The sequence below is a fragment of the Hemitrygon akajei genome, chromosome 11 (genome assembly GCF_048418815.1).
Source record: "Hemitrygon akajei chromosome 11, sHemAka1.3, whole genome shotgun sequence".
Classification (NCBI taxonomy): Eukaryota; Metazoa; Chordata; class Chondrichthyes; order Myliobatiformes; family Dasyatidae; genus Hemitrygon; species Hemitrygon akajei.
This window is the reverse complement of record NC_133134.1, coordinates 67,128,038-67,155,875: the sequence shown is the minus strand read 5'-3', so window position 1 is coordinate 67,155,875 and position 27,838 is coordinate 67,128,038. Positions and strand designations below refer to the sequence as shown.

Sequence of the window (27,838 nt, the reverse complement as noted above, 5' to 3'; positions counted from 1 at the left end):
GTTTTTCAGCATAAATTTGCTTGTAGGGAAGAAGGGGTGATGGCAGGGAACGACTGAACTGCTGACTCTGTTCTAAACTTGGGTCCATGTCCATCACCATATGTGCCAAGTGTTCCAATTTCCATCACTCCCTCACCATTGGTAAACTCCTGGGATTTCCAAGATCGTCTTTTGCTTGCAGCATCTGAGAGATAGTTTGCTGTTAAAAAAAACACCTTGAATATGGATCACACCTTGGTCGAGTGGCTGAATCAGTGCTGTTGTGTTAGGCGGCAGGAAACGCACTGTTCTGTTAGGATGAATGCTGTCCGAATGTTTGTGAGGGGCTGGCACATTGTCAAGCAACAAAAGAACTTTAAAGACAAGATTCTGTTCTGCGCTGTTTATATTTACAACTTTTTTTCAAGTGTTAAAGCAGTTCTCTGCCGCTCGGCTAACGGCCCAGGACATGACATCGGACGCTTAGGAGGCATAGTTAAATATTTCAAGCACAAAATCACTGTTACGTAGGTAAAACCAACAAAAGTTTAAGAACACAAGATTGCACATCCACACCTTGCCAAAACCAATGCGAGACTGGCGGGAGTGAGACTGTGAGGCGCGCGCACGTGACTTGTATTGGCGGGAAAACTGTGCTCCTTGCATAACTGTGACTTTTGGACACATATAAGGAGACATTGGTAGAAATAAGTTCCTCACATAATTGTGAATCCACATAGTCTGAAGACGCATATAACAAGGATAGGGTGTAATCTTAACCTTGGTCAGATAGCCTTTGTCCCTAAGGTGGTTAGTTTAACTTGGAACCATAGTTTGGAAAAGCATAATTATAAATAGGTTTTTATAAAAGAGTAATTTTATACCAGAGGTGGTGAATGGAAGAATTGCTGCATATGTTTACAGAAAAATTTTGATTGAAATTTTGAAATTCAAGTTTGATAGCCAGGATCCTTTTATTAATGCAGGGGATCACACAGCAAATGACTGTTATTTTGTGCACATCAAACAGCGTCTTTTCTGGTTACAGGTGCCTACATTAGAACAGTGTGTATTATTATTTTAAAAAGTGAACACAGTCCAGATGCCCAGGAATGTTATTAGGTTTTTGTCTTACTTTGGAGAACTTTTGGCAGCATCAACTTCATTCACATTTTTCAATTTTAACTGTCACTTCCCAGACTTGAGTGTTGATGTCATTCAAGTGACTTGGTTTGAAGAGAACACAGATTATTTGAAAGGAAGAATGTGCAAATTATTTGAAGGTTAATGGTCAGCTCTGTTCCTATAACTATTAAGTTATTTTAGACCACTCTGAATAATGCATCACTATTAACCCAGTTGTGTTATAGTTACACTGATACTGGAATTATTTAACTTTTTGAAGAGGAAAGTTTTGTTGCTTCCTTGGATTTCAGGAATAGATGAATAATTTGCATCAGAATCTCAATTGAAACAAGATATCATCTAATTAAGTATAATCTTTTCATATTTCCTGTATAAAAATTATGAACAGAATTTGAAAATGGTTTAAGAACTGATGCAATCTGAACTTTGAAAGTTATTCCAGATTTATTTCTGTTAACATTTACAATAAATTAAGTCATAAAATAAAACAGCATGGAAGCAGGCCATTTGACCTGCTATGTACACACCAACCAGTGGAAACCTATCCATGTGAATTATATCTTCCAGCAAGTGGCCCATAGCCTTCTATGACTGAGCAATTTAAGTGCTCATCTTAAATGCTGTTAAGAACTCAACTTCCACCATTCTCTCCAGCAGTGTTTTCCAGTAACTCACCACTTTCTGACTGAGAAAGGTCCTCTTCATATCCTCTCTAAATTTCTTACCCCTTACCCTAAATTTATGTTTTCTAGTTGAGATTCAGATTTATTCACCTTTAACAAGGGGAAGAATTTTCTGCAGTCTTTCCTTTGTAATTTTAAATACCTCAACAATGCCCCTCTTAACCTCAATTGCTCCAGAAAAAAATAGACCTAGGCTTTCCAGCCTTTCCTGGTAACTGAAACACTTCATCCCAGACAACATGCTGTTAATTGTCTTCCCTACCCCTCCCCCCCCCCCATGCTATCACATCTGAAGAAACTGTCTATATTGAAGACCAGCATTTATGTCCATCCTTAATTGCTGTTGCAAAGCTGATGGATTTCTTTTTGAACAATTCTTCTGAAGGTGCTTCCACTATGCTGCTGGAGAAGCTGAAAATTCATATTATATTCATTGCCACAGGATTCTGTGGCAATGAAGGACAGTCAGTCTTCTTTAGCCAGAGAGTGGTTAATCTGAGGAATTCGTTTCCACAGGCAGCTGTGGAGGCCAAGTCATTGGGTATATTTAAGGCAGAGTTTGGTAGTTTCTTGATTAGTCAGGGCATGAAGGGATACGGGGAGAAGGCAGAAGATTGTGGCTGAGAGGGAAGCGAATCAGCCATGATGAAATGGCAGGGCAGATTTGATGGGCTAAATAGCCTGATTCTGCTCTTTGGTCTTAAGTGTTTAACTTGGAGTGAAGCTGCTGGTGGTCATGTTCTGATGTTCTTGTTGCCATTCTCCTTGCTGTTAGAGAGTGTAGGTTTGGAAGATGATGTCAGTGTAGCCTGGAAAGTAAACACAGTGCATTTTGTAGATGGTTCACACTGTGTACCAATGGTGGTGAAAACGAATGTGTGGGGTAGTTGATGAGGAACTGGTAAAATGGATCGCTCAGTTCTGGATCTTATTGAACTTCTAAAGAATGGTTGGTTCTGAGCTCATTCAGGCAAAGTGAGAGTATTTCTTTGCCTGATTTCTACCTTAGGTGTAGTTGGTAAGGTCTTGTGGTGTCAGGGTGTGGCTTACTTGTTTGTGGCTACCTATCCTCTGTCTTGCTCTTGTCACCATGAAATTAATGAGACTAGTTTGGTTGAGATTCTGTTCAGTGGTGGTCCCCAGGATATTAGTAGTGAGGTAATATCGAGGCAAGATGATTAAATCCTGTGTTATTGTAGGGGCACCTTTATGGCATGAGTGCTACTTGCCACTTAGTAACCCACATTTAGGTTGATGGTCACTTTATGCAACTTACCCATTTCTGGCTGGAGGGCGCAGAATTGTGGTGGGACTTCAGAGAGTAAAGGTTCCAAATCAGCACTGAACAACCTTCTTACAACCTCTTGTTGAAAGGTTGACTCTGCTCCTAATGTACCAGGGAGTGACAGAAGAAAGCCCATACCTCCCTCCTGTCACTACAGATTTCATCCTGTCATTTCCAGGACCTTCAGTCGTGGCAGTCCTCGCAGACCTTTGACCTTTGGCCTAAGGTCCTTTGTGACCATATCTCTGGAAACTGCTCGGGTCAGATGGGGTTCTCTGTTCTGTTGTTCTTGTGTCTCCAATGAACCTTGTGGGGGAGTTGCACTGCCACCGCAATCCCAGAATTACCCACATATATTTCAGAAGTGTATAGAACAATTTCCTTACTTGATACATACTGATGAATAAAATGGTCATTTCCAGCTGAGTTATAATAAGCAAGTGAAGAAAACAGTGTCACTTGCTGAGTTGTAGGTCTAAACAGAATCTAGAGAAATCTCCAGAGGCTTTCAAGGCACTCTCGTAAAAATGTTCCAAGCTCCTTGATAAGTGGGTTGTGAATAACTGCCACTTTTACAAAATAGGTTGACTACTACTGAAATAGTCTCGTTCACAATGGCTCTCTGGTGTACACACATTAAGTCCCTCGGGAGTGCAGGTAATAGTAGCTTGTATTTTACACAATAAATCTCTTCCACAAGTTTACAGACACAGGATCCTGGTCTCCTATACTAACTTCTACTGGGACTGATTTCAGGACGTTAATAGGCTGTCCTCTGTTTGTAATGTAATTTAGGTTGAAGTCCATTTCCAGAAATACTAGTTGTAGGCCCTATAGCCTGCTCCATTTTCTGTACTATCTTCTGTATATATTCTTCTACAGACACCTTATTGTGTGTGTCTCCATATTCTTAGACCAATTGGCCTTTTTAGGAAAAGCAGCATGTAATGCATCGTACTTATTTTTATAAAAATCTTCATTTGGCATGGTGGCCTAGCACTATTCCAGTGTTCTTGAAAGCCCTGAAATTTAACCTCATAAAATTCGATTTGGGATCTAAGCATGCCTTCATTGGGTTTCTAAATCTAGTTTTGTGACATAAAACAATAGTTTTAAGTTTCTGAATAGCTTTTTCCAAACCTCTTCTAGGTCAGGCAGTTCTTCTACCATGCTCTTAATTCTTCCACTGTCTAAGGTCAATATGCGCCCCTTTGTTCCTCATCTGTGTGCTAGGGAAATTCTAGGCAGTTTCTAGAGCAGGTTACATGGTTGGCACAATATTGTGGGCCAAAGGGTCTATAATATGCTGTAGATTTCTATGTTCTATGTATCTGTAAGTCTTTTCCACTAATCACTTCCCATAATTATTAAACATACACCATGCTGGTGTCCCTTTATTTAGGACAGGGAAGGACTCCCTTTATAACCATATAACCATATAACAATTACAGAACGGAAACAGGCCATCTCGGCCCTTCTAGTCCGTGCCGAACGCTTACTCTCACCTAGTCCCACCTACCTGCACTCAGCCCATAACCCTCCATTCCTTTCCTGTCCATATACCTATCCAATTATTTTTAAACGACAAAATCTTCAAAAATCTTTGCCTCATTATTGCCAATTTAAAGTCTCTCTTCCTCACCCTACTTATTGTATTTTCTCTTCATTTTGTTCACCACAGTGTTCTGTAAACTTATGAGCTCAGTTTCTGGTGTTTCCCTGACGTCAGATCTTAGGTGTCCCCAACACTCTTACTGTCGGCATGCCTAATATGTTGGAATCACGGAGCAAGAAACTGATCCACTCAATAGACCATATATGTCAAACTCAAGGCCTGTGGGCCAAATCCGGCCCGCGGTGGAATTATCTTTGGCCCGCGAGATAATATCTAATTACTATTAAAGCTGGCCCCAGTAATCGAAGCGCCTATGGCGTATGATATGGCTAATGCTGAGTTTATTCAGGTACCAGGTTTTCAGGGTTTTTAGTGTTTATTCGGCAGTCTTGCTCGGCAGTCTTCTTCACAAGAAACGGAATTTGTAAAGTGAAACACTTTGTAGTTATAGCAGAGACTGAGACACATGAGAGCAGGCTGAAAAAACGGAGGCAACGAAAGCTGTGTTCGCACGCGTCCGACTGATCCGGCCCGCATGAAGCTGCATTTTGCTCAATCCGGCCCGTGACCTAAAATGAGTTTGACACCCCTGCAATAGACCATAAGCATAAATTGCAGTGTATAGGATGGGAGAGGGGCAGAATCCAGTATTTGCTACTTACCTGGAAAGGCCACACAGAGCAAAAAGCAAACTTACTTTTTGGTGATCACTCCTCAGCCAGAGTTTCCCCAGGAGCAGGCAGTCACCAGAATCCCCATTGGTCCATTTCTGTACCTAAACATGCGATCTTGGTGGAACCTTCAAGTTCTGTTGAGCACCTTTTCACTGTGTCTTATAAACAAACAACAATTAGCTGAGAATGGATCAATCGTAATCTTGTTTATATTACTTGGAGCAAGGGAAGACTAGCACTGCACAAGAGCTGGTGGTAGCTTCAAAAAACAGCATAGTTACTCCTTTATGCACAAGTGTTGGCTCAGTTCAGGGACATGGTGCAGTCTGTTCATCTACTTAATCAGCGTACTTGGCATTCTGCCATTAACTGAATCTGGTTGTCTTTCTGCAGTTTGTCAAGAACTCAGATTCCATTCAAAGGTTCAAAGGTCCAATTTAATGTCAGAGAAATGTATACAATATACATCCTGAAATTCTTTTTCTTTGCAATCATTCACGAAAACAGAGGAGTGCCCCAAAGAATGAATACAGTTAAATGTTAGAACCCTTAAGATTCCCCCCCCCCCGTGTGTAAGCAGCAGCAAGCAACAATCCCTCCTCCCCCACAGCAAAAAAAAGCATCAGCACCTGCCACCGAGCACTCAAGCGTGAGCGAAGCAATAGCAAAGACACAGACTTGCAGTTACCCCAAAGACTCTGCATTTCACCCGGTATACGACATACCACAGGCTCTCTCCCTAATAAGGGAGAAGGAGGTGTCTTCGTTTTCCCAGCGAGCAGGGAGACATAACAAACAACTCACTGGTTTATGATGTTAGAAGTCCATTACGTTGCTTTTCTCGAGCTCTGTGTCTGAAGATCTTAAAGATCTTGGGTTTCCAGGCACACAGCCATAGATGCTTCGACTCCACTGATGACACACACCGACCCTTGATCCGTCCATCTCCAGAGCCCCAAAATCTTAGGCTTCCAAATCCAAGCCAGACTCTTAGGCTGAGCCCTTAGCCTGCCGAACAACGACCAGTTATGAAACTCTGAGAGCGGGTCCCATTCCCGCAAAGAACTGAAGTCAGCGTTTAACTCCAGGACAGGGTCTTCAAAAGAACCCTGAAAAGGAAAAATAAAGATTTTAAAGATGGAAATAGAGCTGTTTCCGAAGATGCAAGCAAAGGAGTTGCCGTTTAGCACCATCATTGCTCCGCCGGCATAATATTGCACAAACACTATTAGCAAAGTACTCTGGTACAATATAGATTCTATTTTGCTTCGGTCAAAATATAGCACTTTGTTACAAGTACATTTCCACAAAATTCATTTAATCCTTATGAAAGTAAGTTTAAGATTTTTTAGTGCATTTTAAATTCAGAACTATTCTAGTGATTTCCTTTGATTGTAATGGAAAAAGGGAAACATAGCTTATGTTGAATCACTGACACCAACTTCAGGCTTTTCAAGTTAAATTACATTTCCTTTGGATTAAATGTGATATGCAGTTTGAACAGGTGACTTGTACAATCCTTTAACAAACACCTGCAGAATAGTAAATTTACAGTTAACAATAAATGCTGGTCCATATCATGAATTATTCTAACAAAGAATAGAATTTGTTTTTCATTTATTGATATATAAATATGTCTGCTTAACAATAAGGGTTACCAAGTAAATTGATTATGTATCAATGCACAATCTAAATTGGAAAGTAATCATATTACTTTAGCAACTATAAGAACTAAAAATAAATCACATTTGTTAATAGTTGAATCTAATTCCCCTGTAGTAAGTATGTTATTTTGTTTTTTTAAATATACCAATACTTTGATACCTAATGCACATTTGAAAGGTAATGTGTTATACTGTGGCATCAGAACCAGCTTGCTCTCAAAGCTAATGAAAGGATTTCTTGCATTTCAGGGTGACTATGATCCCAGCAAAACAAAGGTGCTTCACTTGAGTATGAATCCTATGAGTTTGGCAAAAGAGCACCGTATAACAGAGCTAAAGAGTCTGAAGGAAGAATGTGAGCAACTCAGAGAAAGAGTGCGAATCCTGGAGGGAGGTGCAACCCCTGAACAAATGGGGTCACTCAGCAATCTGCTGCCATCTCAGGAAATTGCAGGTATCTTTTGATATCATAAAAACATATGCATCTTAGAACCCCAGCTGTGCCATCAATACACCAGACTTAATTATTCCAGTGTTGTTTTGGTCAGTTTTCCGCTTTACGTAGTCCAAAATATTCTAATTCATACCAATTTCTGCATACTCCTGCACTAAATTGTCCTCTGGGACAAGCAACTATGTGATTTTCATGTTCCTACCTTGCATTTCAATTCCTCCACGGCCCTTCTCACACCTAAAATCTTCCCAGCCCTGCAACCCTTAGACTTCTGCATTTCTCTTTATTGTCACCTAATATTTTCAGTATTTTTGATGTGTCCAACTATCAGTGACTATCTTCAGCTACCTAGGTCCTAAACTATATAACTTCCTTTGTAAATCTCCAAACTTCTCATGGTCATTTTTCTAATCTCAGTAAATAATTTGGTTAAAATTGATCAGACAATGCCTTGGGATGTTTTTACTATGTTAAAGAAGTAGTAAAATTACATATTGTAACATTATTTTTGCATTCAATTCTTTCATAGATGTCAGGAGCACTGTCGAATTTGGGAACAGAAATTTTACCATTGATATATTATGAATGCAACATTTTAGAGATGTTAGGGCAGGCACATGAACAAACAAAGAATGGAGGGATATAGCCCATGTACTGGCCGATGTGTAGTTTAAATTAGCATTATGGTAGGCACAATTAGTAGAGTAAAGGACCTGTACTCAACTAGTCTCCACTGTTCTACAAAATATCACTAATTTACTCTTTATAGCTCTAAAATGAAGCAGGGAAAGTAAACTTTTTGCACAATATTTCCAATCTCATTTGTTGGATTGCAGTGAAGTGTTTCCCTTTCAGAAGAGGAACCACTTTACTGTAGTAGACCACTGGATAGTGAGAAACAACATTGTAAGAGAGATGAAAATGATTGGTGTATGTGATCATTTGGGCAAAGCTCTATAATCCAAAAACAATAAGTGATTTAAAAAATTGGGAAAATATAAAATAAATTTTTAAAAAATGCTTTGTACTAAATTCCCAATTTCTCCCCAAACATAGTTACATTCAGCTGCAATATAATTAGGCCTTCTATCTTGGACCTTGCAGGATCTGAGAAGGTTAACTTCATAGTGATGTCTTGACATACAGTACGCGTCCTCTAAATTTGTGCTATTTATGTGGTTATGGCGATACTGGAGCATGTTGTCAGCACTCAATGCAAAGCTGACTGTTTGCAAAGAAGAGTTAATGCAAATATTTTTAATAAGTAATTAATTGTTCATTGCTGAAGCATTATATTGATTAAAAGGAAAATCCTTTAAAATGAACTTGCATTTTATGATGGTTTTTAATAAGCTGCATTGAAAAGCATTTAATCAGGACTACAACAGGGTGTTTGGATTCTACACAATGCAGATTAAAGCAGTCATTCCATTGTAAGTATAATAAATAGCTTAAAGAGACAAATACAAAAACAATACTGGTGAATGCTTCATAGAAACAGCACATGGAAACTGTTAAAGATTTAGAAAATTGTCAAACCCATATTTTCTTTTGTTAATGATTTAGTCCTTTTCATAATTATTTCTATCCTAGTACTGCTGAATATCAATATTTTCTAAATTAATTAGCCAATGAACATGACTGTTTATTATGGGTCTATATTTGGTGGAAAAGTTTTAATATTTTATAATGCCCAAAGTTCATCTAATTTTCTAAGACTTGTTTTCTTTTGGTTTATACTACCATATCACTTAATAAATTATTTTTTGTTTATCTTGTCATGAAAGATAGCAAAATGAATTAAGCTGTTTTTAAAACAGCTGAACCAATCTAGGTTCAGCTGTTTAATGTCATTTTTCCAGAATATAAATCAGCATTCCTTTGCAGGTTTAACATCACTTTGTAAATGCAGCATTCTCTGGTATTCAATGCCTCACATCCAAAACAGCTAGACTTGCCCTACAGCATTGATTCTGAAGAATGCTAACTGCTCATTTTCTTTATTAAGATTTAACCATGATTAGTTGGACAAAGCTTTATTGCATGTGACTGATGAGTTTATACTCCATTACTGGTCTAACATAAGAAATAATAACTTAAGTTTACGTGGCAGAATGGATGATATTGATATAGATTTCTTATTAGTCATTGCTTGGAGACTGAATACTTTGTATTATGTATCTTGCTTCTATTCACTGGATTTTACCAGATAAATAATTCAGATTTCATTGCAAAACTGTCTCACTTTTGGTCATGGGATCTATTTCCTTTCGTACACAGGCTCAGCTTGCTTCTTGTTATCTCTAATTCCTATCTTTAGTTGTGCCTGCCTTGCTCACTGATTGACATGATTCATTAATGGAACAGAAAATTGCTTGGAATACATATGAGATGTGCAACATATTTCATACATCCTCTGTTGCACACCTCTAAATGTAATTTGAGGGATAATTTGTGTAATGCAGAAGCTTGGCTGATCCCCAATATTAGAAATTGTGACAGTAGTTCTCCTTGGATTTATAAAGTGGGCATTAAAAGAAAGTTTTAAACTACTTCTTAGAAATAAATTACTTGAGTGATAAATTCGTAAATCTGTGTCTTTCAGTTGAGCAGTTCCCCTTTCAGAAATAAGTTATTAATATTCAATTTTAATGACTCATGTCATTATAAATATGGGCATCTATTTTAATGATCTAACAACATATATTTAAACAGAACTGACTATGATAGTTGCTATTTGTGAGACTTGTATTAGTTGAGATGATAGATGAAACTGTCAGCACATAGCTGAAAGCTGAAGAAGACATGGAAAGGAAAACTTGCATTTATATACGCTTTATCATGTCTTCCATAAAGACTATGAAACAATTTGCAATAAGTTATTTTGAGGTGCAGTTACGTATGAGAGAAAACATGGCAGTGATTGTGCATACAGCAGAAGCTAATTTGGTAATGCTGTTTTAAGACGTGGGCAGCAATGTTGACCTCAATTGTAAGGCACATTACCATCCTTTAGAGAAGTACATAATAAGTTTAGTGTTCCTCCAAAGTACCTCGAAAGTCTATCATTATAGCATATCTAATCATTATAGGATATGGAGCTCAAATTAATCCTGATTTAGAAGCAAAATGATATATCATTGATGGTTATTCAGCTCATTATGTGCAGTAATAAATACTGTGCAAAAATCATGTTAAAAAATCTGTATATTCAAGATGCTTTCAAAAATAATTAAATTAAAATGTTCCTAAATATCAAAAAAAACTATAAAGAGCAGTAAACAGGAAGAAAACCTAAATAAAATCAATATTTGGTGTAACCACCCTTTGCTTTTAAAATTGCATCAATTCTGTAAGGTACACTGTTGTGCAGTTTTATAAGAAAATTGGCTGGTAGGTTGCTCCAAACATCTTGGAGAACTTGTCACGGTTCTTCTGCAGGTTTTGGCTGTCTTGCTTGCTTCTGTTTCTCCAGGTAATCTCAGGCAACCTTGATGATAAGAACAGGGCTCTGTGGAGGCCATACCATCTGTTTCAGAACTCCTTTTCACTGAAGATAGTTCTTTATGACCTTGGCCGTGTGTTTGTGGTCATTGTCCTGCTGCAGAATGAAGTTGGGACTGATCAGATGCCTCCCTGATGGGTACTGCATGATGGATGAGAATCTGCTTTTACTTCTCAGCATTGAGGATTACATTAATTTCAACCAGATCACCGACTCCATTTGCAGAAATCCACAACTAATCTTAAGCCTCTATTTTTCACTAGCTGCTGTATGTACAATGGATTCCAGATAATGGGGCACATCGGGATCAGTATACTTCGGTCCAATTAATTGAGCTGACCAATTAGTCTAAGTTTCATGGAAATAGTTAAAAACATAGGAAAAAGAAAAACTGCCATTTAGCTGAGGCATAAATTATATATTTAAATGATATAGTGAACAAATTAGGACACTAACAATTCCACTACAGTACTATAAAAATGTTGTTTCTTAATAATTATCGATGGCAGAATATCATCCAGTGTGTATGCTGACATGTTCTTTTGATTGACTGTAAATGAACAAAATCAGCGCAGATGCCTAGTGATAATGGACTACCTTCATACAAAGCTTTTGATGATTGCATCCTCCAAATCTTCAGTTTCATTGTAACATTCAAGCTGATTGTCGGTACCTTCAAATTTTTCATAGTATTTAACTTGTTGAAGTAGTGAAATAGTTTCATTTTCACTTTGGCCATTTCTGGCATCTCTAAGCCTGAATACTTGAAACCACAATGAGCAAAACAGTGTCTATTTGCTTATTTCTCGCCAACTATCAGTGGCAAATATCACTGCTTTTTGAACACAAGCACACGTAACTGATGCTATTTAAAAACTGTTCATTCTAAGCACGGTGTTGTGTTTAATGGTAACACAAGTGTACACTATTGATGCTAGCTAGTAACTTTTACAAGTTTACTGTCCTAATTAAGTAGCATTTTGTCCCAAATAAGCAAAAGGAAGACTGGTAAAGTTCTCTGTTAATTTCTGCCCTGATTAACTGATGGCCAGTTAACTGCAATTCACTGTATTTCCTTCTGTTGAATAGATGCACATTTAACTTGAAATATAAAATGATGTTTATCAAAATAAAGGATTTTGTAATAATAATACAACAGCTTGTTTGGTCTACCTGTAATGCACACATCTACTTAATCCTCTTACTTCACACTATTATGTTGTAAACAACATTAAATAGGAAATTACTATACATAGTATTATTTGAGGGATTTACATTCTATCCTCAGAATAATAGCTTTTATTTAAGCCCACCACCCCTACTTGTGCATAGGGCACCGACAGCAACTCATCAGATTCCACTGGCCTGGGATGTGTCTTTTAAGTTGACCCCAGCTGTAATTCATCTATGTCTTCTAGGTGAAGATCCTTCCTCTCCCAGGAATGAGGTCTTTGGAGCTTCTGTTGTCGTTTCTGTAGCTCTGGGTTTTTATGGGATGGGGTTTCTAGTCCCATGCCCATCCCTTCTCCTTCTCCTTCCACAGCTGGGCTTGGGACCATCCATGGTGGAGTTTATCCTTAGAATATATGTGAATACTTTTCATTTTCACTCGTGTTACATCTGAAAATGATGTCGCAACATTTTGTAAAATAATTTTGCTGTGCCTAGAGAGTAATTTTAGTTGAGCTCTGCTTTGGGAAATGAGTAGGATTAAAGGGCTGCTGGTTTTCCATCTCATTGTTTTTCTCTGTTAAATGTGAAAGGGAATAGCTTTATTAGAAAATAGATAGATAGATGATAGATAGATAGATAGATACTTTATTCATCCCCATGGGGAAATTCAACTTTTTTCCAATGTCCCATACACTTGTTGTAGCAAAACTAATTACATACAATACTTAACTCAGTAAAAAAATATGATATGCATCTAAATCACTATCTCAAAAAGCATTAATAATAGCTTTTAAATAGTTTCAGACAATGAGCAGGAGCCTATGAAATCATTGATCAAATGCAAGAGGCTTATTGTAAACAATAGTGTTCTCAGAATGTGGCCCATATGTTGATGATTCTCTATTTCTTTTTTAGGTTTTGGCCTACTATAAAATTGGTACCCTCACTATTAGCTAAGCAAGACAATTATAAGCATCTTATGTGGCCAGATGTTGAGCTCCCAGCCCCATCATTACCAGTAGAAAGACTGTGTACTTCCTTCATAACCTTTCTTAACTCCAGATATGTTTTACCATGCCTATGTGTCACCCTTCCATCCAATGGAAAACTTACAAAGCTTTGTGATAAGGATTCCTGAGTGTGCTCAAAGTATACTGTACATAAAGCACAAGGTGTGTCCTCTTTATGCAAACTTGCTCCCTGACGAAGGGTCGCAAAGTGAAAAGTCCACTGTCCCTTTCCCTCCACAGGGGCTACCTGGCCTCCTGAGTTTCTCCAACTCTTTGTGTCTTCTTCCAGATTTCCAGCACCTGTAGTCTCTTGTGTTAACGTGTTATAAACTTTTATGCTACTTGGCAACATATTTGATTAATTATTTTCTATGGTAAGTCATTATTTTTTTTCTTTCTGCATACCTTCACTTATGATGATAACTGCATGTTGCAAGGGCCAAAAATCTAGCATCTCTTTGGTGAATTAATGTGTAAAACTAGCAATTTGAATAACTTAAATGCTTTTACCTTTTAATCTTTGTACTTAGTTCATTCATTTATTAGGTGTCTATAACATGGCATCAGAGAAATTGAAAAGCAAAAAATAATGTTGACAAATAGGACTGCTGCACCAAGCAGAAATTTACAGTAATAAGTGAGTGGAGTGCAGTTTTAATGTTGTAAAGCTTCTGCTACTTAATCAATATAAAAATGGAATTACAGAAGAGGTATTTGATTTTTAACTCCACTCACTTTTTCTTCCCACCAAGTATTACAGAGGGTATAAGTAATTTCCACAGTAAACTAAGAGTTTATTGAATTTTTACAAACTATTGCCCTTGAATATATGTTGCCATAAGCAACATATTCATTTGGTACTGTGAGTTTCTATATTGTTTGGATGGATAGATTGTTAAAGGGTGTCGGGTAACCAGGACAAAGATGATTAATTTCATTTTGGAAAGTCAGAATAATTAGCTCACAAGAAATTTAATTTTCTGTATCAATTCCAATTGTGTGTGTGTGTGTGTGTGTGGATGTGTGTCACTTAAATCTAATGTCTATGAGAGATTGAATAAAAATTTATCACTGTGATATGTGCACAGTCTGATATCGCAACTATCAAGGACTGTGGTGGAGCCCACATAATGACAAGAAATTATAGGACCATGTACAAACAAAACAGCATTTGCAAATGGTAATTCCGAAGAAAAGCTTGCCATTGAGCACTTTGAATTGTGATTCTGAACTAAAAGTGATGCGAATTATTGTTGATATGACAAAAGTGCTTCCTATATTTGATGCCTGATGACTAAATATTCAACTAATCCTTTTCTTAAAATGATGAAATTAAACTCTTTCTCCTCATAAATAGGATTCCCATTTTTAATGTTGTGAGACATCTCAAAAAAAGTAGATTTATTGATACACATAATGCTGAAGGAACTCAGCAGGTGGAAATGAATAATCCCCAAAACATCGACTGTTTATTCATTTCCAAAAATGCTACCTGACCTGCTGAGTTCCTCCAGCATTTTGTGTGTGTTGCTCTGGATTTCCAGAATTTGAAGAATCACTTTTATTTTGAATTTTTACCACCACATTTGCACCAGAATCCAGCTTCTAACTCAAAATCTGGATAAACCTATTAGAAAAAGTATCTATCCACAAATTTGTGTTGCATTGTTAATTAATTTTATTTGGGATTTGTGAACCTCCACTGGACCCTCTCCAATCAGCACATCATTCCTTGGATATAGGGTCCACAGTTGCTCACAATAAATATAAGTGAACCTGATATTTTTTGCTGGCAATTATGAAGGAACAGTGGTGCTTCTGAACCATGCTGGTGTTCTGCAGGCTATGAACAAAACCTCTAAATATACCTCTTTTGAATTACTCACACTGTAATCTGCAGCGTGTAATTTCCCTTTAAGCAACATACTTTTAAATCGACTTAATGAACGACGGATTTCACGATCTTCAGAAGAATTCAGCAGACTTAACTCTCAAGCAAGCAGGTAATGTACCTTTAAGTAGATGAATGTTCATTGCTATCACTGAAAGCATGGCAGGAGAGGAGAGTGATTTCCAAGCCAGGCTGAAACACAAAGGAATGAGGACCCCTCTACCCAGCGTCTTGTTAGCACATGTGCAGTTGCCAGAGAACAACATTGAGGACCTGAGGGCATAATTGCTTTATCGAAGGGAAATGAGTAATTGTTGTGTTCTATGCTTTACCGAGATATGGCTTACTCCCAGCACGCCAGATTTGGCAGTCAGACCCGAAGGTTTCTTGATTCGCAGGATGGATTGAACTGTTGATTAAGAAAAGGCTGAAGATGGAGGTGTGTACTTCATGATAAACTCTCTGTGGTGTTTCAGTGAGGTGGTTTTGACAAACTTGTGTTCCTCTGACCTTGAACACCTAATGATCAAATGTCGTCAATTCTATTTACCAAGAGAGGTCTTGTCTGTGATTCTGACCACAGTTTACATAATAGCCAGTGGCTGGCTATTATCAAGTACATAAGATACTGCATGATGCTGCCTCCAAACAATAAACAGTCCATGCCAACACATTTCAAATCATAGTCAGGGACTTCAACCAGGCTTGTTTGAAGAAATCCCTCCCAGTTAACAGCATCATATAACCTGTAGCACCAGAGATCCCAACATACTAGACCTCTGTTGTACAAAGATAGTAATGCTTACTGTTCCATACCTAGACTGCACTTCAGGAAATCTGATCTCTTGGCCCCTACCTGCATCCAGCAAAGGCTAAAGAACAAAGCTTTAGGACAGTGGAGAGGTGGCCACAGGAGGCAGAGGTATTGTTTCAAGTCAGTGGACTGGGTGTCTTCAAAAATACAACAATTATACCAGTGCCTAAGAAGAATAATGTAAGCTGTCTTAATGAACATCATCCAGTAGCACTCACGTCTACAATGACAAAATGCTTTGAGAGGTTGGTCACGACTAGACTGAACTTCTGCCTCAGCAAGGACCTGGCAATTTGCCACGATAGGTCAACAGCAGACGCAATCTCAATGGCTTTTCACGTGGCCTTAGACCACCCGGACAATACAAACACCTATGCCAGGATGCTGTTCATCAAATATAGCTCAGCATTTAACAACATCATTCCCACAATCCTGATTGATAAGTTACAGAACCTGGGCCTCTGTACCTTGCTCTACAATTGGAACCTTGACTTCCTAAATGGATGACCATAATCTGTGCAGGTTGGTGATAATATCTCCTCCTCACTGATGATCAACACTGGAGCACCTCAGGGATGTGTGCTTGGCCCACTGCTCTACTCTCTCTATACCCAGAACTGTGTGACTAAGCATAGCTCAAATACCATCTATAAATTTGCTGGTGATACAATCATTGTTGGTAGAAGCTCAGATGGAGACTAGAGGCTGTATAGGAGCGAGACATGCCAACTAATGGAGTAGTGCCACAGCAACAACCTGGCACTTAACGTCAGTAAGATGAAAGCCTGGTAGTGGACTTCAGGAAGGGTAAGACAGAGGATCACATACCAATCCTCATAGAGGGATCAGAAGTAGAGAGTGAGCAGTTTCAAGTTCCTGGGTATCAAGATCTCTGAAGACTTAACCTGGTCCCAACATATCGATGCAGCTATAAAGCAGGCAAGACAGTAACTTCATTAGGAATTTGGAGAGATTCGGTGTGCCAACAAAAACACTCAAAAACTTCTATAGATGTACTGTGGAGAGCATTCTGACAGGCTGTGTCACTGTCTGGTATGGGTGGGGGTGGGGCTACTGCACAGGACTGAAAGAAGATGCAGAGAGTTATACATTTATATTGAGAACTATCCTACAAAGTACCTAGGACATCTTCAAGGAGCAGTGCCTCAGAAAGGCAGCATCCATTACTAAGGATCCCCAGCACTCAGGGCATGCCCTTTTCTCACTGTTACCATCAGGTAGGAGGTACAGAAGCTTGAAGGCACACACTCAGTGATTCAGGAACAGCTTCTTCCCCTCTTATGGATTTTAAACTTGAATCAATGAAGGATGCTCGATGCTTGTGGCAGGGCTTGAATGCTATCACCTCATAAAGTAAAATCAAGTGACATAGGTGACAACAGGGCTTCATTTCCAGATGAGCCCAATGCCTTCTATGCTTGCTTTAACCGTCAAAACATGGAAGAACCATCATGAACTCCCACAACCCCAGATGATCCTGTGATTTATTTCAGTCTCCTTAAGATCATCCTAAAGAAGGATAAACCCATGGAAAGTATCTGGCCCAGATGGAGTACTGGCCAAGTACTAAAGTGCTAATCAACTGGCTAGAGGTTCACTGAGATCTTTAACCTCTCGCTTTGGCAGTTTGAAGTACCCACCTGCTTCAAGCAGGCTTCAATATTCTGGTGCCTGAGAAGAATGTGATAACCTGTTTCAATGATTATTGCCCAGCTGCAGTTACATTCACAGTGATGAAGTGTTTTTTGAGAGGCTGGTGCTGAAACATATCTATACCTGCCTGAGGAATGACTTCGATCCACTCTAATTTGTCTTCCAGAGCAATAGGTCCACAGCAGATGCCATTTCACTGGCTCTTCACTCAACCCTGGAGCATCTGGACAGTAAAGACGTAAACATCAGGATGCTCTTTATCAACTGCAGCTTAGCATTCAATGCTATCATCCCAACAAAACTAATCAATAATTTTCAAGACCTTGGTCTCAATACTTCCTTGTGCAATTGGATCCTTGATTTCCTCACTTGCAAACCCCAATCAGTTTGAATTGGCAACAATATCTCCTCCACAATCTCCATCAGCACATGTGCACCACAAGGATGTGTGCTTAGCCCCCTGCTCTACTTGCTTTACACTATAAATGTGAGGCTAAACACAGCTCCAATGCCAAAGTTTGCTAACAACACCACTGTGGTAGGCTAAATCAAATGTGGTGACAAATCAACATAGAGGGGGGAGATTAAAGATCTGTCTCAGTGGTGTCATTGCAACATCCTCTTACTCAATGTTATCAAGACCAAGCAGGTGTTCGTTGACTTAAGGAGAAAGAAACCAGAGGTCTTTGAGCCAGTCCTCATCAGGGGATTAGAGGTGGAGAGGGTCAGCAGTTTAAATTCCTCAGTGTTATAATTTCAGAGAAGCTGTCCTGGGCCCAGCATGTAAGTGCAATTACAAGGAAAACATGTCAGTGCCTTTACTTCCGTAGGCATTTGTGAAGATTCGGCATGACATCTAAAACTTTGACAAACTTCTATAGATATCTGGTGGAGAGTATATTTACTGTACTTGCTGCATCATTGCCTGGTATGGAAACACCAATGCCCTTGAACGAATAATCCTACAAAATGTAGTGGATATGGCCCAGTCCATAGCAGTTAAGGCCCTCCCTACCATTGAGCATATCTACATGGAGTGTTGTCACAGAAAAGGAGAATCCATCATTAGAGACCCCCACCAACCAGGTCATACTCTCTTCTCGCTGCTGCTGCCATCAGGAAGAAGGTACAGGAATCTCAGGACCCACACCACCAGGTTGAAGAATAGTTATAGCCCCTCAACCATCAGGCTTTAGAAGCAAAGGGGATAACTTCAAATTTAAGCAGGCAAAGAGTGATTGTGAGAGGGGCACAGAGAGGTAAAAAAGGAGGGGGGGATAAACAAACAAACAAACAAACAAATAAATAAATAAGGGATGGGGTAAGAAGGGGAGGAGGGGCATTAACAGAAGTTAGAGAAATCAATGTTCGTGCCATCAGGTTGGAGGCTACCCAGACGGAATATAAAGTGTTGTTCCTCCAACCTGAGTGTGGCTTCATCTTGACAGTAGAGGAGGCCATGGATAGACATATTAGGATGGGAATGGGACGCAGACTGGGAGACCATTTCGCTGAACACCTATGCTCTGTCCGCTAGAGAAAGCAGGATTTCCCAGTAGCCACACATTTTAATTCCATGTCCCATTCCCATTCTGATTGTCCCATTGTCCTTGTCGGTTGCCTCCATACGCTCCAGTATTTGTTTTTTTTTAGTTTTAAGTCCTCCTGCGCGAGAGCCAATGGCTGTCTGTCATTTAAGTTTTTCTAGTTTGTAACTGAACAAACGCTCACCAAGTCTTTCACGGCGAACATGTTGCTTGTTTTCGGTAGGTGTGTCCTGCAGTAGGAGGAGGTTCGCTGAAATATCCGTTTTAATGTGGACAGAGATATTTTAAAAAATGCCTAGTGTGGACGCCAATTTATTTTTACATGAAACCGGTGTTTTCAAAATTATCTGGTCTAGTGTGGACGTAGCCTCAGTCTCATTGACTATGTAATGTGCTCTCTGGTTTACAAGATCAAACTTCTTCAAGTATATCTTTAAAGCAAAGTGATTGGAAAGTTGTAAAACTCAGTTCTTAATTTCAACATGCTGTGCTTAATTTCAACATACTAACCCAATGAGATTTCACATGCAATTTTCGATGGAGCACTCACTCTTTGATATTTCCTTTATGATCTTGGAAACACTTTTGCTACTTCAAAATTAGCTGAAATCAGATTCATCATTTAGAGGAACTTGGAAATTTCAGATATTGGAACAATTTGTAGGAATAAAAGAGCTCTATTTCAATGCTGAACAAAATAGTGACTCTAACTGTGATCAATATGTACCTGAGTGTATGCATGAATTCTTAACGAAATTGTGAATTGAAATTTGTTTCGATTCTAAACAATCATCCTACATTTACAAACCCCAAATGTGATAAAATCAGAGTTCATTTTCAAAATATGGAATAATTGTGTGTAAATGTTTCTTGTCACAAAGTTGTAGCTTGATCAATGAACATACATTTGATGTAATGCATGACTGACTAAATAATCTTTGAAATTAATAGGATATTGCTTGCAAGGTTGTGAGCAATATCAAATCATTTACATACAACACAGGAGATCATTCGCCTCCTTGGGTCTTCACTGGCTTTACCAGTCCACTTAATCCCACTTCCTCAGCCTTTCCTAAATATTTGAATTCTTACTTTCTTCAAACCACTTCGCATGTTATCACCCTGTGTCTTTTATTCCATCGGGCCTTCATTCCCCTCTTGATGCTTGCTAATATTCCCTTTGTTAACTGTACTTACAAACATGCTGTCACAAACAAATTTTGAAATGGCACCATGTGCCTTGTACCCTCAGTTGAACACTGGAGAACTATTCTGCACTACAGCCAGACCAGAGAACACCTATTTGCTGCAACTGTTTTAAACACTGATCAATTATATCCCATCTGCTTCTTCATTCTCCAGTATGTTTCAACTTTACAAATAATCATAAAATACATATTATTAAATGCCTTTTGAAAACTCATATCTGCAAAAATACATAGAAGATATGGGGAAACTGATGAACAGAATGCTGAGTACACATTTCTGTTGGCAACACTGCTGCCTCTAATTGGCTTAAATTTATGCACATAATACCAAGCTGCTTGATTCTAACATGATCGCTCAAGAAATATAGTATAGTAGGAATTGGGTTGATTAGGCCTTCATTCATTGGTGTTTAGCATGAGACAGAATCTCATAGAAACTTATAAAATTTATTAAAACCAATACTGTACTAGTATTACATTTATGATGGCAGAGGGTGGGGGAGGAGGTGCAGGTGGAGAAGCAGGGACTACGGCCTTGGATATTAAATAAATCATTTCAAAACAAGTTCAGGAGATACTTCTTCACCCCAAGTTTGGGGAACCTGTGTAATTACCTCCTTAAGAGGCAGTGGATGTTAAGTCATTAAATGTATTCAAGAATGAGATAGATATATTTCTTACTACTAAATAGATCAAGGGATACGGGGAAAATAGGGAATAGGGTTTTGAAGTTGGTGATTGGTATCAGGTTTATTATCATTGACATGACATGAAATTTGTTTTGTGGCAGCAGTACAGTGCAAAACATAAAAAATTATGACAAGTTGTAATTCTACAGCTAATGCTATGGCAACCTGGCTTTAGCCTACGAAGCATATTCCCTTTTTCCTGCCCCTTACTCCAACACCTGGTCTACAACTTAAAGCTCTTTCCCAGTTCTGGTGAAGATTATATCTCGTTTCAAAGATGCTGTCTGACATTGAATATTGCCAGTATTTTCTATTTTTTTATTTCAGTTTTCTAGAAAATGTATTTTTTAATATTTCCATTTGCAATAATGCTAAATATTAAAGAAGTAGTTTCAAAAGTCTCAAGGGAAATATGTTCAACAAAGTAAATGGGTGAGGCTACCAAATCTGAAGCCCCTGAATGCCAAGGATCACAGAGGGACAGGATCAGAGAAAAAGAAGGAAGTGCATAGCATCTGCATACACCAGAATGCCTAGAGATTGGGGAGAAAAATAGGGTGTGGGGAAAATCATTAAGAACCAAAATGAAAGGTATAAGAAGCAAGAGAATAAGGTAACCCCATGCTGCAGTGAATTGTAACAGCGGATGTGGATCATATTTACAACTTTTTCATAGAAGAATTGGGTGATGGCAATGTTGCAATGTGAAATATTGTGCAAGATGGCAAAGTCCAAGTATTAAGAGGTTTTTAAAAATGAGCAAGTCACCTGGCCCATGTAAAATGTATCCCAGAGAGTTGGAAGAAGCAAAGGCAAAAAGTACAGAGGTGCTAACTAAAGCTTTTTGAAAACATTCTCTTTCAATAGGATTTCATCTAGGAGCTTGCAGAAATTTTAATGTTGCATAGTTTTTTTAAAAGAGGGAGTTGGGGGTAAACCAAGAGCAGGTTCCATGTGGCAGGATAGTCAAAGAGGTGAGGATCCAGAGGAGAGTGGCAAATTGTTGGATATTTTGTGTCTGAAGTCTATTTTGTGTCTGAAGACTAATGGCCCTGGACTGAGTTAATTGGATTTTATAATATATCTTCATGTCTTAAGCCTAACTTTAGGGAAATTTGATAAACTAATTTGCAGATGAGACAGAAAATAGCTACATCATTAACTGTGAAGTGGGAGTGTTCAGACTGCTAGAAGGAAAAGGTGGTCCTTTTCTGCTCAATTGGACTGAAAATTGGCAAATAGAAACTAATTCAGAGAAGTGTAAGGTAATGCATTTGGAGAGGTGCAAGAAAATGTGAGAATGCATAATAAATGGTGGATTATTTTGCATGCCACAGTTCCCGATGAGACATTGGATTGCGTAGAGGAAGAGTGAGCGTGCAAGCGGGTACATTTTCTGTGCCGTAACCCCTGAGGAGACATTAAATTGTGAAGAAGGAGAGACAGTTTAAAAGAAGTGAGTGAGGGCAGATGGCATATTTTGCATACACAGTTCCTGAGGAGACTTCGGAAAGCATAAAGGGGAAGAAAGTTTAAAAGAAGTGAGCAGAGGCAGACTGCACATTTTACACACCACAATTCCCAAGGAGACATTGGAATGTGTAGAGGGAGAGAGAGTTTTACAAAGTGAACAGGAAAAACAGGCACATTTGCATGCCGCAGATCCCAAGGAGACATTGGATTGCATAGAGGGAGAAAGAATTTTAAAGAAGCAAGCAGGGCTCCTGCGGCACAGTTCCCGAGGAGTCATTGCATGAAGCATAATTAGGCAAGCTCCAATAAAAATAAATTAGGCTCAAGTGGAATGGCCATTGTGTAAATGCCTCAGTGTTAGAGTGGAGAGTTGAGGCTTTGGCTCATCGAGGCCATAGGTAGATTTTTTTTGTTACTGATCCACCTCTCATTCCCCAATGAGGACTGGCTCATGGACCTCTGACTTCTTCCTCCTGAAGTCAATAATCATCTCCTGGGTTTTACTGCCATTCAGTAAGAGGTTGTTGCTGTGGCACCACTCAGCCAGATTTTCAATCTCACTCTTTTATGCTGATACGTCGTGAATTTTGATTCAGCCTACAAAAGTGGAGTCATCAGCAAACTTAAATATGGCATTGGAGCTGTGCTTAGCCACACAGTCATAAGTGCAAAGTGAGTAGAGCAGGGTGCTGAGCACACAGCCTTATGGTGCACCTGTGCTTTCCCTCCAGTGTTTTGTGTGTGTTGCTTTGGATTTCCAGCATCTGCAAATTTTCTCTTGTTTTCAATCAGCATTGCCAGTTACCATTTCCCAGATTTCAAATACTTGTTTAACCTTTAAGTCCAGAGTTGCCTCAGATAAGTACTTGCATCTGAAACAAAATACTTCGCTGAATTCTGTATGTTTCTGAAAATATGAAGATATGTTCTTGAGTGTTGTGATTTGGACAACTCCAAGAGAATTCCTGGGAGCTACATCAACCACTATAAATGTTTCGTTTTTTCCTCACAAATGCCTTTGATTCAGCCACAATTGAGAGTCTGCTGCGTGAAGCATCTTTCTCAAATGTGGCTGCCTTGAGAAATTCAACTTCACTTTCCACCTGCTACTTGACAGAGTGCAAGCCATGATCTTAACAACAAGTCTGTAAACAGAGTCAGTCAGTGCTGATTGGTGTCAAGCATGCCTTCAGCACTTTTCTCAATCTTGCTTGAAACAGGTGTTGCACAGAATATCTTAAGATTCCTATGAGAGTGGAACTATGCAACTGTAAAACTCTCTTTAGGCTGCAAATACAGTATTGCATTCAATTCTGGCCACTCCATTATAGAAGGGATGTGAGGCATTGGAGAGGGTGCAGAAGAAGTTTACCAGGCTGTCTGCATTAGAAGGTATGTGCTCTGAGGAAAGATTAGATGAACTGGGTTGTTTTTTCTGGAGCGACAGAAGCTAAGGGGTAGCTTGATAGCAATTTATATGACTATAGGGGGCACAGATAAGGTATAGCTGGTATCTTTTTCCCGAACTTTGTAGCACTAGAGAGCGCACATTTAAGGTGGGGGGGGGGGGGGGTAAGTTCAAAGAGAGAATTGCAGGGCAAGGTTTTTTACACATACTCTAGGGTGCCTGAAATGCGCTGCCAGGGGTGATAGTGGAGGCAAATATGTGCACAGTATCACTAAATAAACAAATGATAGGGATGTTGCACAGGTTCTTGGATAGGCACATGAATATGCATAGAATGGAGGGAGTATGGACACTGTAGGCAAAAGAGATTAGTTTTGTTAAGTGTTTAATGATTAGTTTAATTAGTTTGGGACCAAATCATAGGCTATAAGGCCTGTTCTTGTGCATAATGTTCTATTTTCTATCCAACGGGAGAAATGGTAATGTATTCAACCCATTTGCCTTACAGCTGGTGAGTGTTGTGGAGGTGACAAAGTTAATTGCAGCAAAACCTAGGCCATGTTCTTTCTGATGGTTCAAATGACTTTTTTGTTTCTTTCATCACCGGTCTTAATGTTGTTTGGAGGCCTTGGGACAAGAGCAGAGTGGGTTATGGCCAAGGTGAAGCAGAAGCTGAGGACTGGATTTGCTATGAGCACTGTTTGTTCACCATACATGTGGAAAAGAATGTAAGTGATATTCATGATGCACTGCTTACCTAGGCATCTTCACCCACAGGCCTCAGATAGTCAGGATACACAATCACTCCTCCCTTCCCATTATCTTCAACATGTGTGTGTCCCCGGACAGTGTGCAGAGCCCATTGCTGTATACACTTTTTACACGTGACTGCACGGCCAAATATCTGAGTTATCACATTGCCAAGTACGACAGCGACACAACAGTGTTGAGGCTTATCACCAACAACGATGAGACAGCCTACAGAGAGGAGCTAGAAGAGCCCAAGGCCTGGTGCTGGGCAAATAACCTCTTTATTAATGTCAACAAGACAAAGGAGATGGTTATCAACTTCAAAAGAACTCCCACCACTCCCACCACTCTTACATTAGCAGCACAGCAGTGGAAACTGGGAACAGTTTCAAACTCCTGGAAGTGCATACCTCACACAATCTCTCATGGTCCCAGAACAAATTCTGCACAATCAGGAAAGGTCACCAATACCTCTACATTCTGAGGAGGCTGGAGAGAGCTGGACAATACACACCTATATTTGTGTCATTCTACTGATGTGCAGTGGAGAGCATCCTAACAGGCTGTATCACTGCATGGTACAGAAACTGCACTCTTGCAGACAGGAAGGCACCACAATGGGTAGTCAAAACTGCCCAGCACTTCACTGGCATCAGTCGACCCACCATCAAGGACATATATACAGAAAGGTGCCAGAAAAGGACCAGTAACATCATGAAGAATCCCACCCACCCTGCTCATGGACTGTTCAGGGAGGAGCCTACAAAGTATCCACGCCAGGACCTCCAGTAGCCCCTACGCACAAGTATAAATCAGCCTTTACTTTCTCCAAGCAGTAAGGCTGATCAACACCACCACCCACTAACCCACCCCAAGATACCCCCACCACTACTACTTTATTATTTCCTGTCAGTCACCTCTGTACAGGCACTCCTGTGCCTTGGGTCACTTTGTGGACACACGATCAACCTACTTATATAACCTGTCTTACGTATTTATATTTATTGTGCTGCAGCAGATCTGGAGTAACAGTTATTTTGTTCACCTTTACACTTGTGGACTGGAAATGATAAAGATATTAAATAATCTAGAATCTTGAACATATGAGCATCAAGGACTTGGAAGCAATTTGTCATTTTATAAATAGTATATGTATGTAATTGGAGTCTATTAAATTATTCACAGAGCATGTAGAAATTCAGTATACTTGAAAAAATTTTTGACTAGGGTCTTCAAAATACATTTGAATGTCTGACAATACAGCATATTTTTGTTACTGACCTGAAATGATATTTCTAATGCTCAAGTACGGAGTGGAAAGTGAACTCACAAACACTGAATCAGGAACTTTTCTTGTGCTATTGCTAGATTGCTAAATCAATTTTTCCTCCTTGTGGAATTGCTCATTTCCATGTTGAGTTTCTTAAGATCTTAAAAGTGCCAAAATTATCCATAACTTTTGAAAAATTACAAAAATTCCAGAATCTCTATGGAAAGCTAGCTCTGGCTGGAATTAAAAGATGAATATGTAACCCAAGTATCATGTACAGCATGGTCAACAAGCAGTCAGGAAGTAAGCATTCTGAGTTGGCTAGATTCAGTTTACCATAATGCTGGCCACCAGCTTGGGGGAAGGAAGAATGTGACACAGGTTTTTCTGTTAATGTTAGAATTTAATGGCTGACAAGTCAGGCTTGGTAGAGGTGTCTTCACTAAACAGTCTTCATATACGTGCCAAATGTTACGTGGATTTTCTGGTGTAGTCTGTTTTGTCATATGCCTTTGTGATATCATTCTGGGGGAACGTTGTCTCATTTTTTAACTGCATTGCATTTGTGGTTTCTAAATGACAATAAACTGTATCTGAATCTGAATCTGAATTAAGGGCCTAAATTGAAGAATAGTGCATCAATTAAAAGCAGAAAGGTTGAGGATTGGAATTCATTAGGGTACTGGTTGAGGACAGAAGTTTTATTTTGAAGACAATTCTGTAGCAGAATTTGGAGGATGAAAAGAGAGCCTGTTAAAAATGATGTATGTAAATGTAATTGACAATGACTTGTTGCTTTGTTCTCCCTTTTCTGGAAAATAGTCACTTGAAATTTGGGGACTGTAAATTACTTGCAAAAGAACAAATAATTTACGGTGCATCTTTCCCATAAGTAGACAAGTAAACATTTATATAAATGGGGAAAATGCAAGTTGCTTCTTTTTTGAAAGCAGGATGTGTATCCAGAAACTGAGCTTTCACAAGTATGCAATAAAATTCAAGATATTTGTTTAATTACTGTAGTAAATACAAATGGTACAAAATTATGATTTTGACATTTAGTCTAAGTAAGGTATGTATTAGCAGGCAGTTTATTGAAATGCAGAGCTAACTTCTAAACTGTACCTTCTTTTGTGTTTATGTATTAATCATTGTATTAAGACAAAGTTTAAAGAATGTATTAAATGCTTGCTCTGATTTTAATTTAGAGCAGAGGAATTTTTCTTCAAAAAGCAACTTGTTTTAATTATTTTAGCAATTCTGCTTCTAGCTTTATTGGAATAACAAGTTGCTGCTTAAACACCTTCAGCTATATTGAACCAGTAGTTTATCAGCAGGGAACATTTAGTACCCAGTCTGTCCTTAATAGTTTGTCAAATGCAGTCTGTGGTTATATAGTTCTAGAGAAAAATAAACACACTTATTTCTAATGCTTTTGATCTTGATGACTTACAGAACACTCATGATACCACACTTCAGAACTCCCAAAGTGAGCTCTGTTTAAATGAAAATTTACGTTCTTATCTCACCTTTAGTTTGGGGAAAAACATTCCTTGCCACTTCATAGAAGTAGAATCAAAGTATGAATACCAGAGGAGTAACCAAAGCAGGTGAAAGTTAAACCTGTTTTTGTCAATGTCATAAATGAAGGTAGGGAGGCTGGGATTTGGAGGTGAGTGGACTGTGGTGGTGGTGGGTGGGGTGGGTAAGAACTGTAAATTATTAATCTGAGGAAACCAAAACAGGAATAGCAGTTGTGGCCGTATGATTCAATCAAAGCAAGTCGGTTGTAAAGCTGGAACATGTCTTGTAATGTGGGTGGTCAAAGATCCCACTTTTTAAAGGGTACTCCTGGCAGCTAGTAACAGGCCTGGTGACCATACACACTGTAAATATCACTAACAGAATTCAGAGGGTATCCAGTAG

General features: G+C 38.9%; 1 protein-coding gene and 1 long non-coding RNA gene across 5 annotated transcripts in view; one reads left to right on the top strand and one right to left on the bottom strand.

The window, feature by feature from the left end:
* mad1l1 (mitotic arrest deficient 1 like 1) overlaps positions 1–27,838 on the top strand; it is a 1,014,619-nt gene that overhangs the window by 557,428 nt on the left and 429,353 nt on the right. For all 4 annotated transcript variants that reach the window (XM_073061007.1, XM_073061009.1, XM_073061006.1 and 1 more), the window contains one exon: positions 7,296–7,500. In XM_073061007.1, the coding sequence (XP_072917108.1) occupies positions 7,296–7,500 (205 nt within the window). The remainder of the gene's footprint in view (positions 1–7,295; positions 7,501–27,838) is intronic.
* Positions 104–27,540, bottom strand: LOC140735677 (uncharacterized). Its single transcript, XR_012100793.1, has 4 exons — positions 27,442–27,540; positions 6,187–6,491; positions 5,406–5,540; positions 104–199 (listed from the first exon to the last, which is right to left on the bottom strand). It is a non-coding gene; the product is annotated as an uncharacterized lncRNA (long non-coding RNA).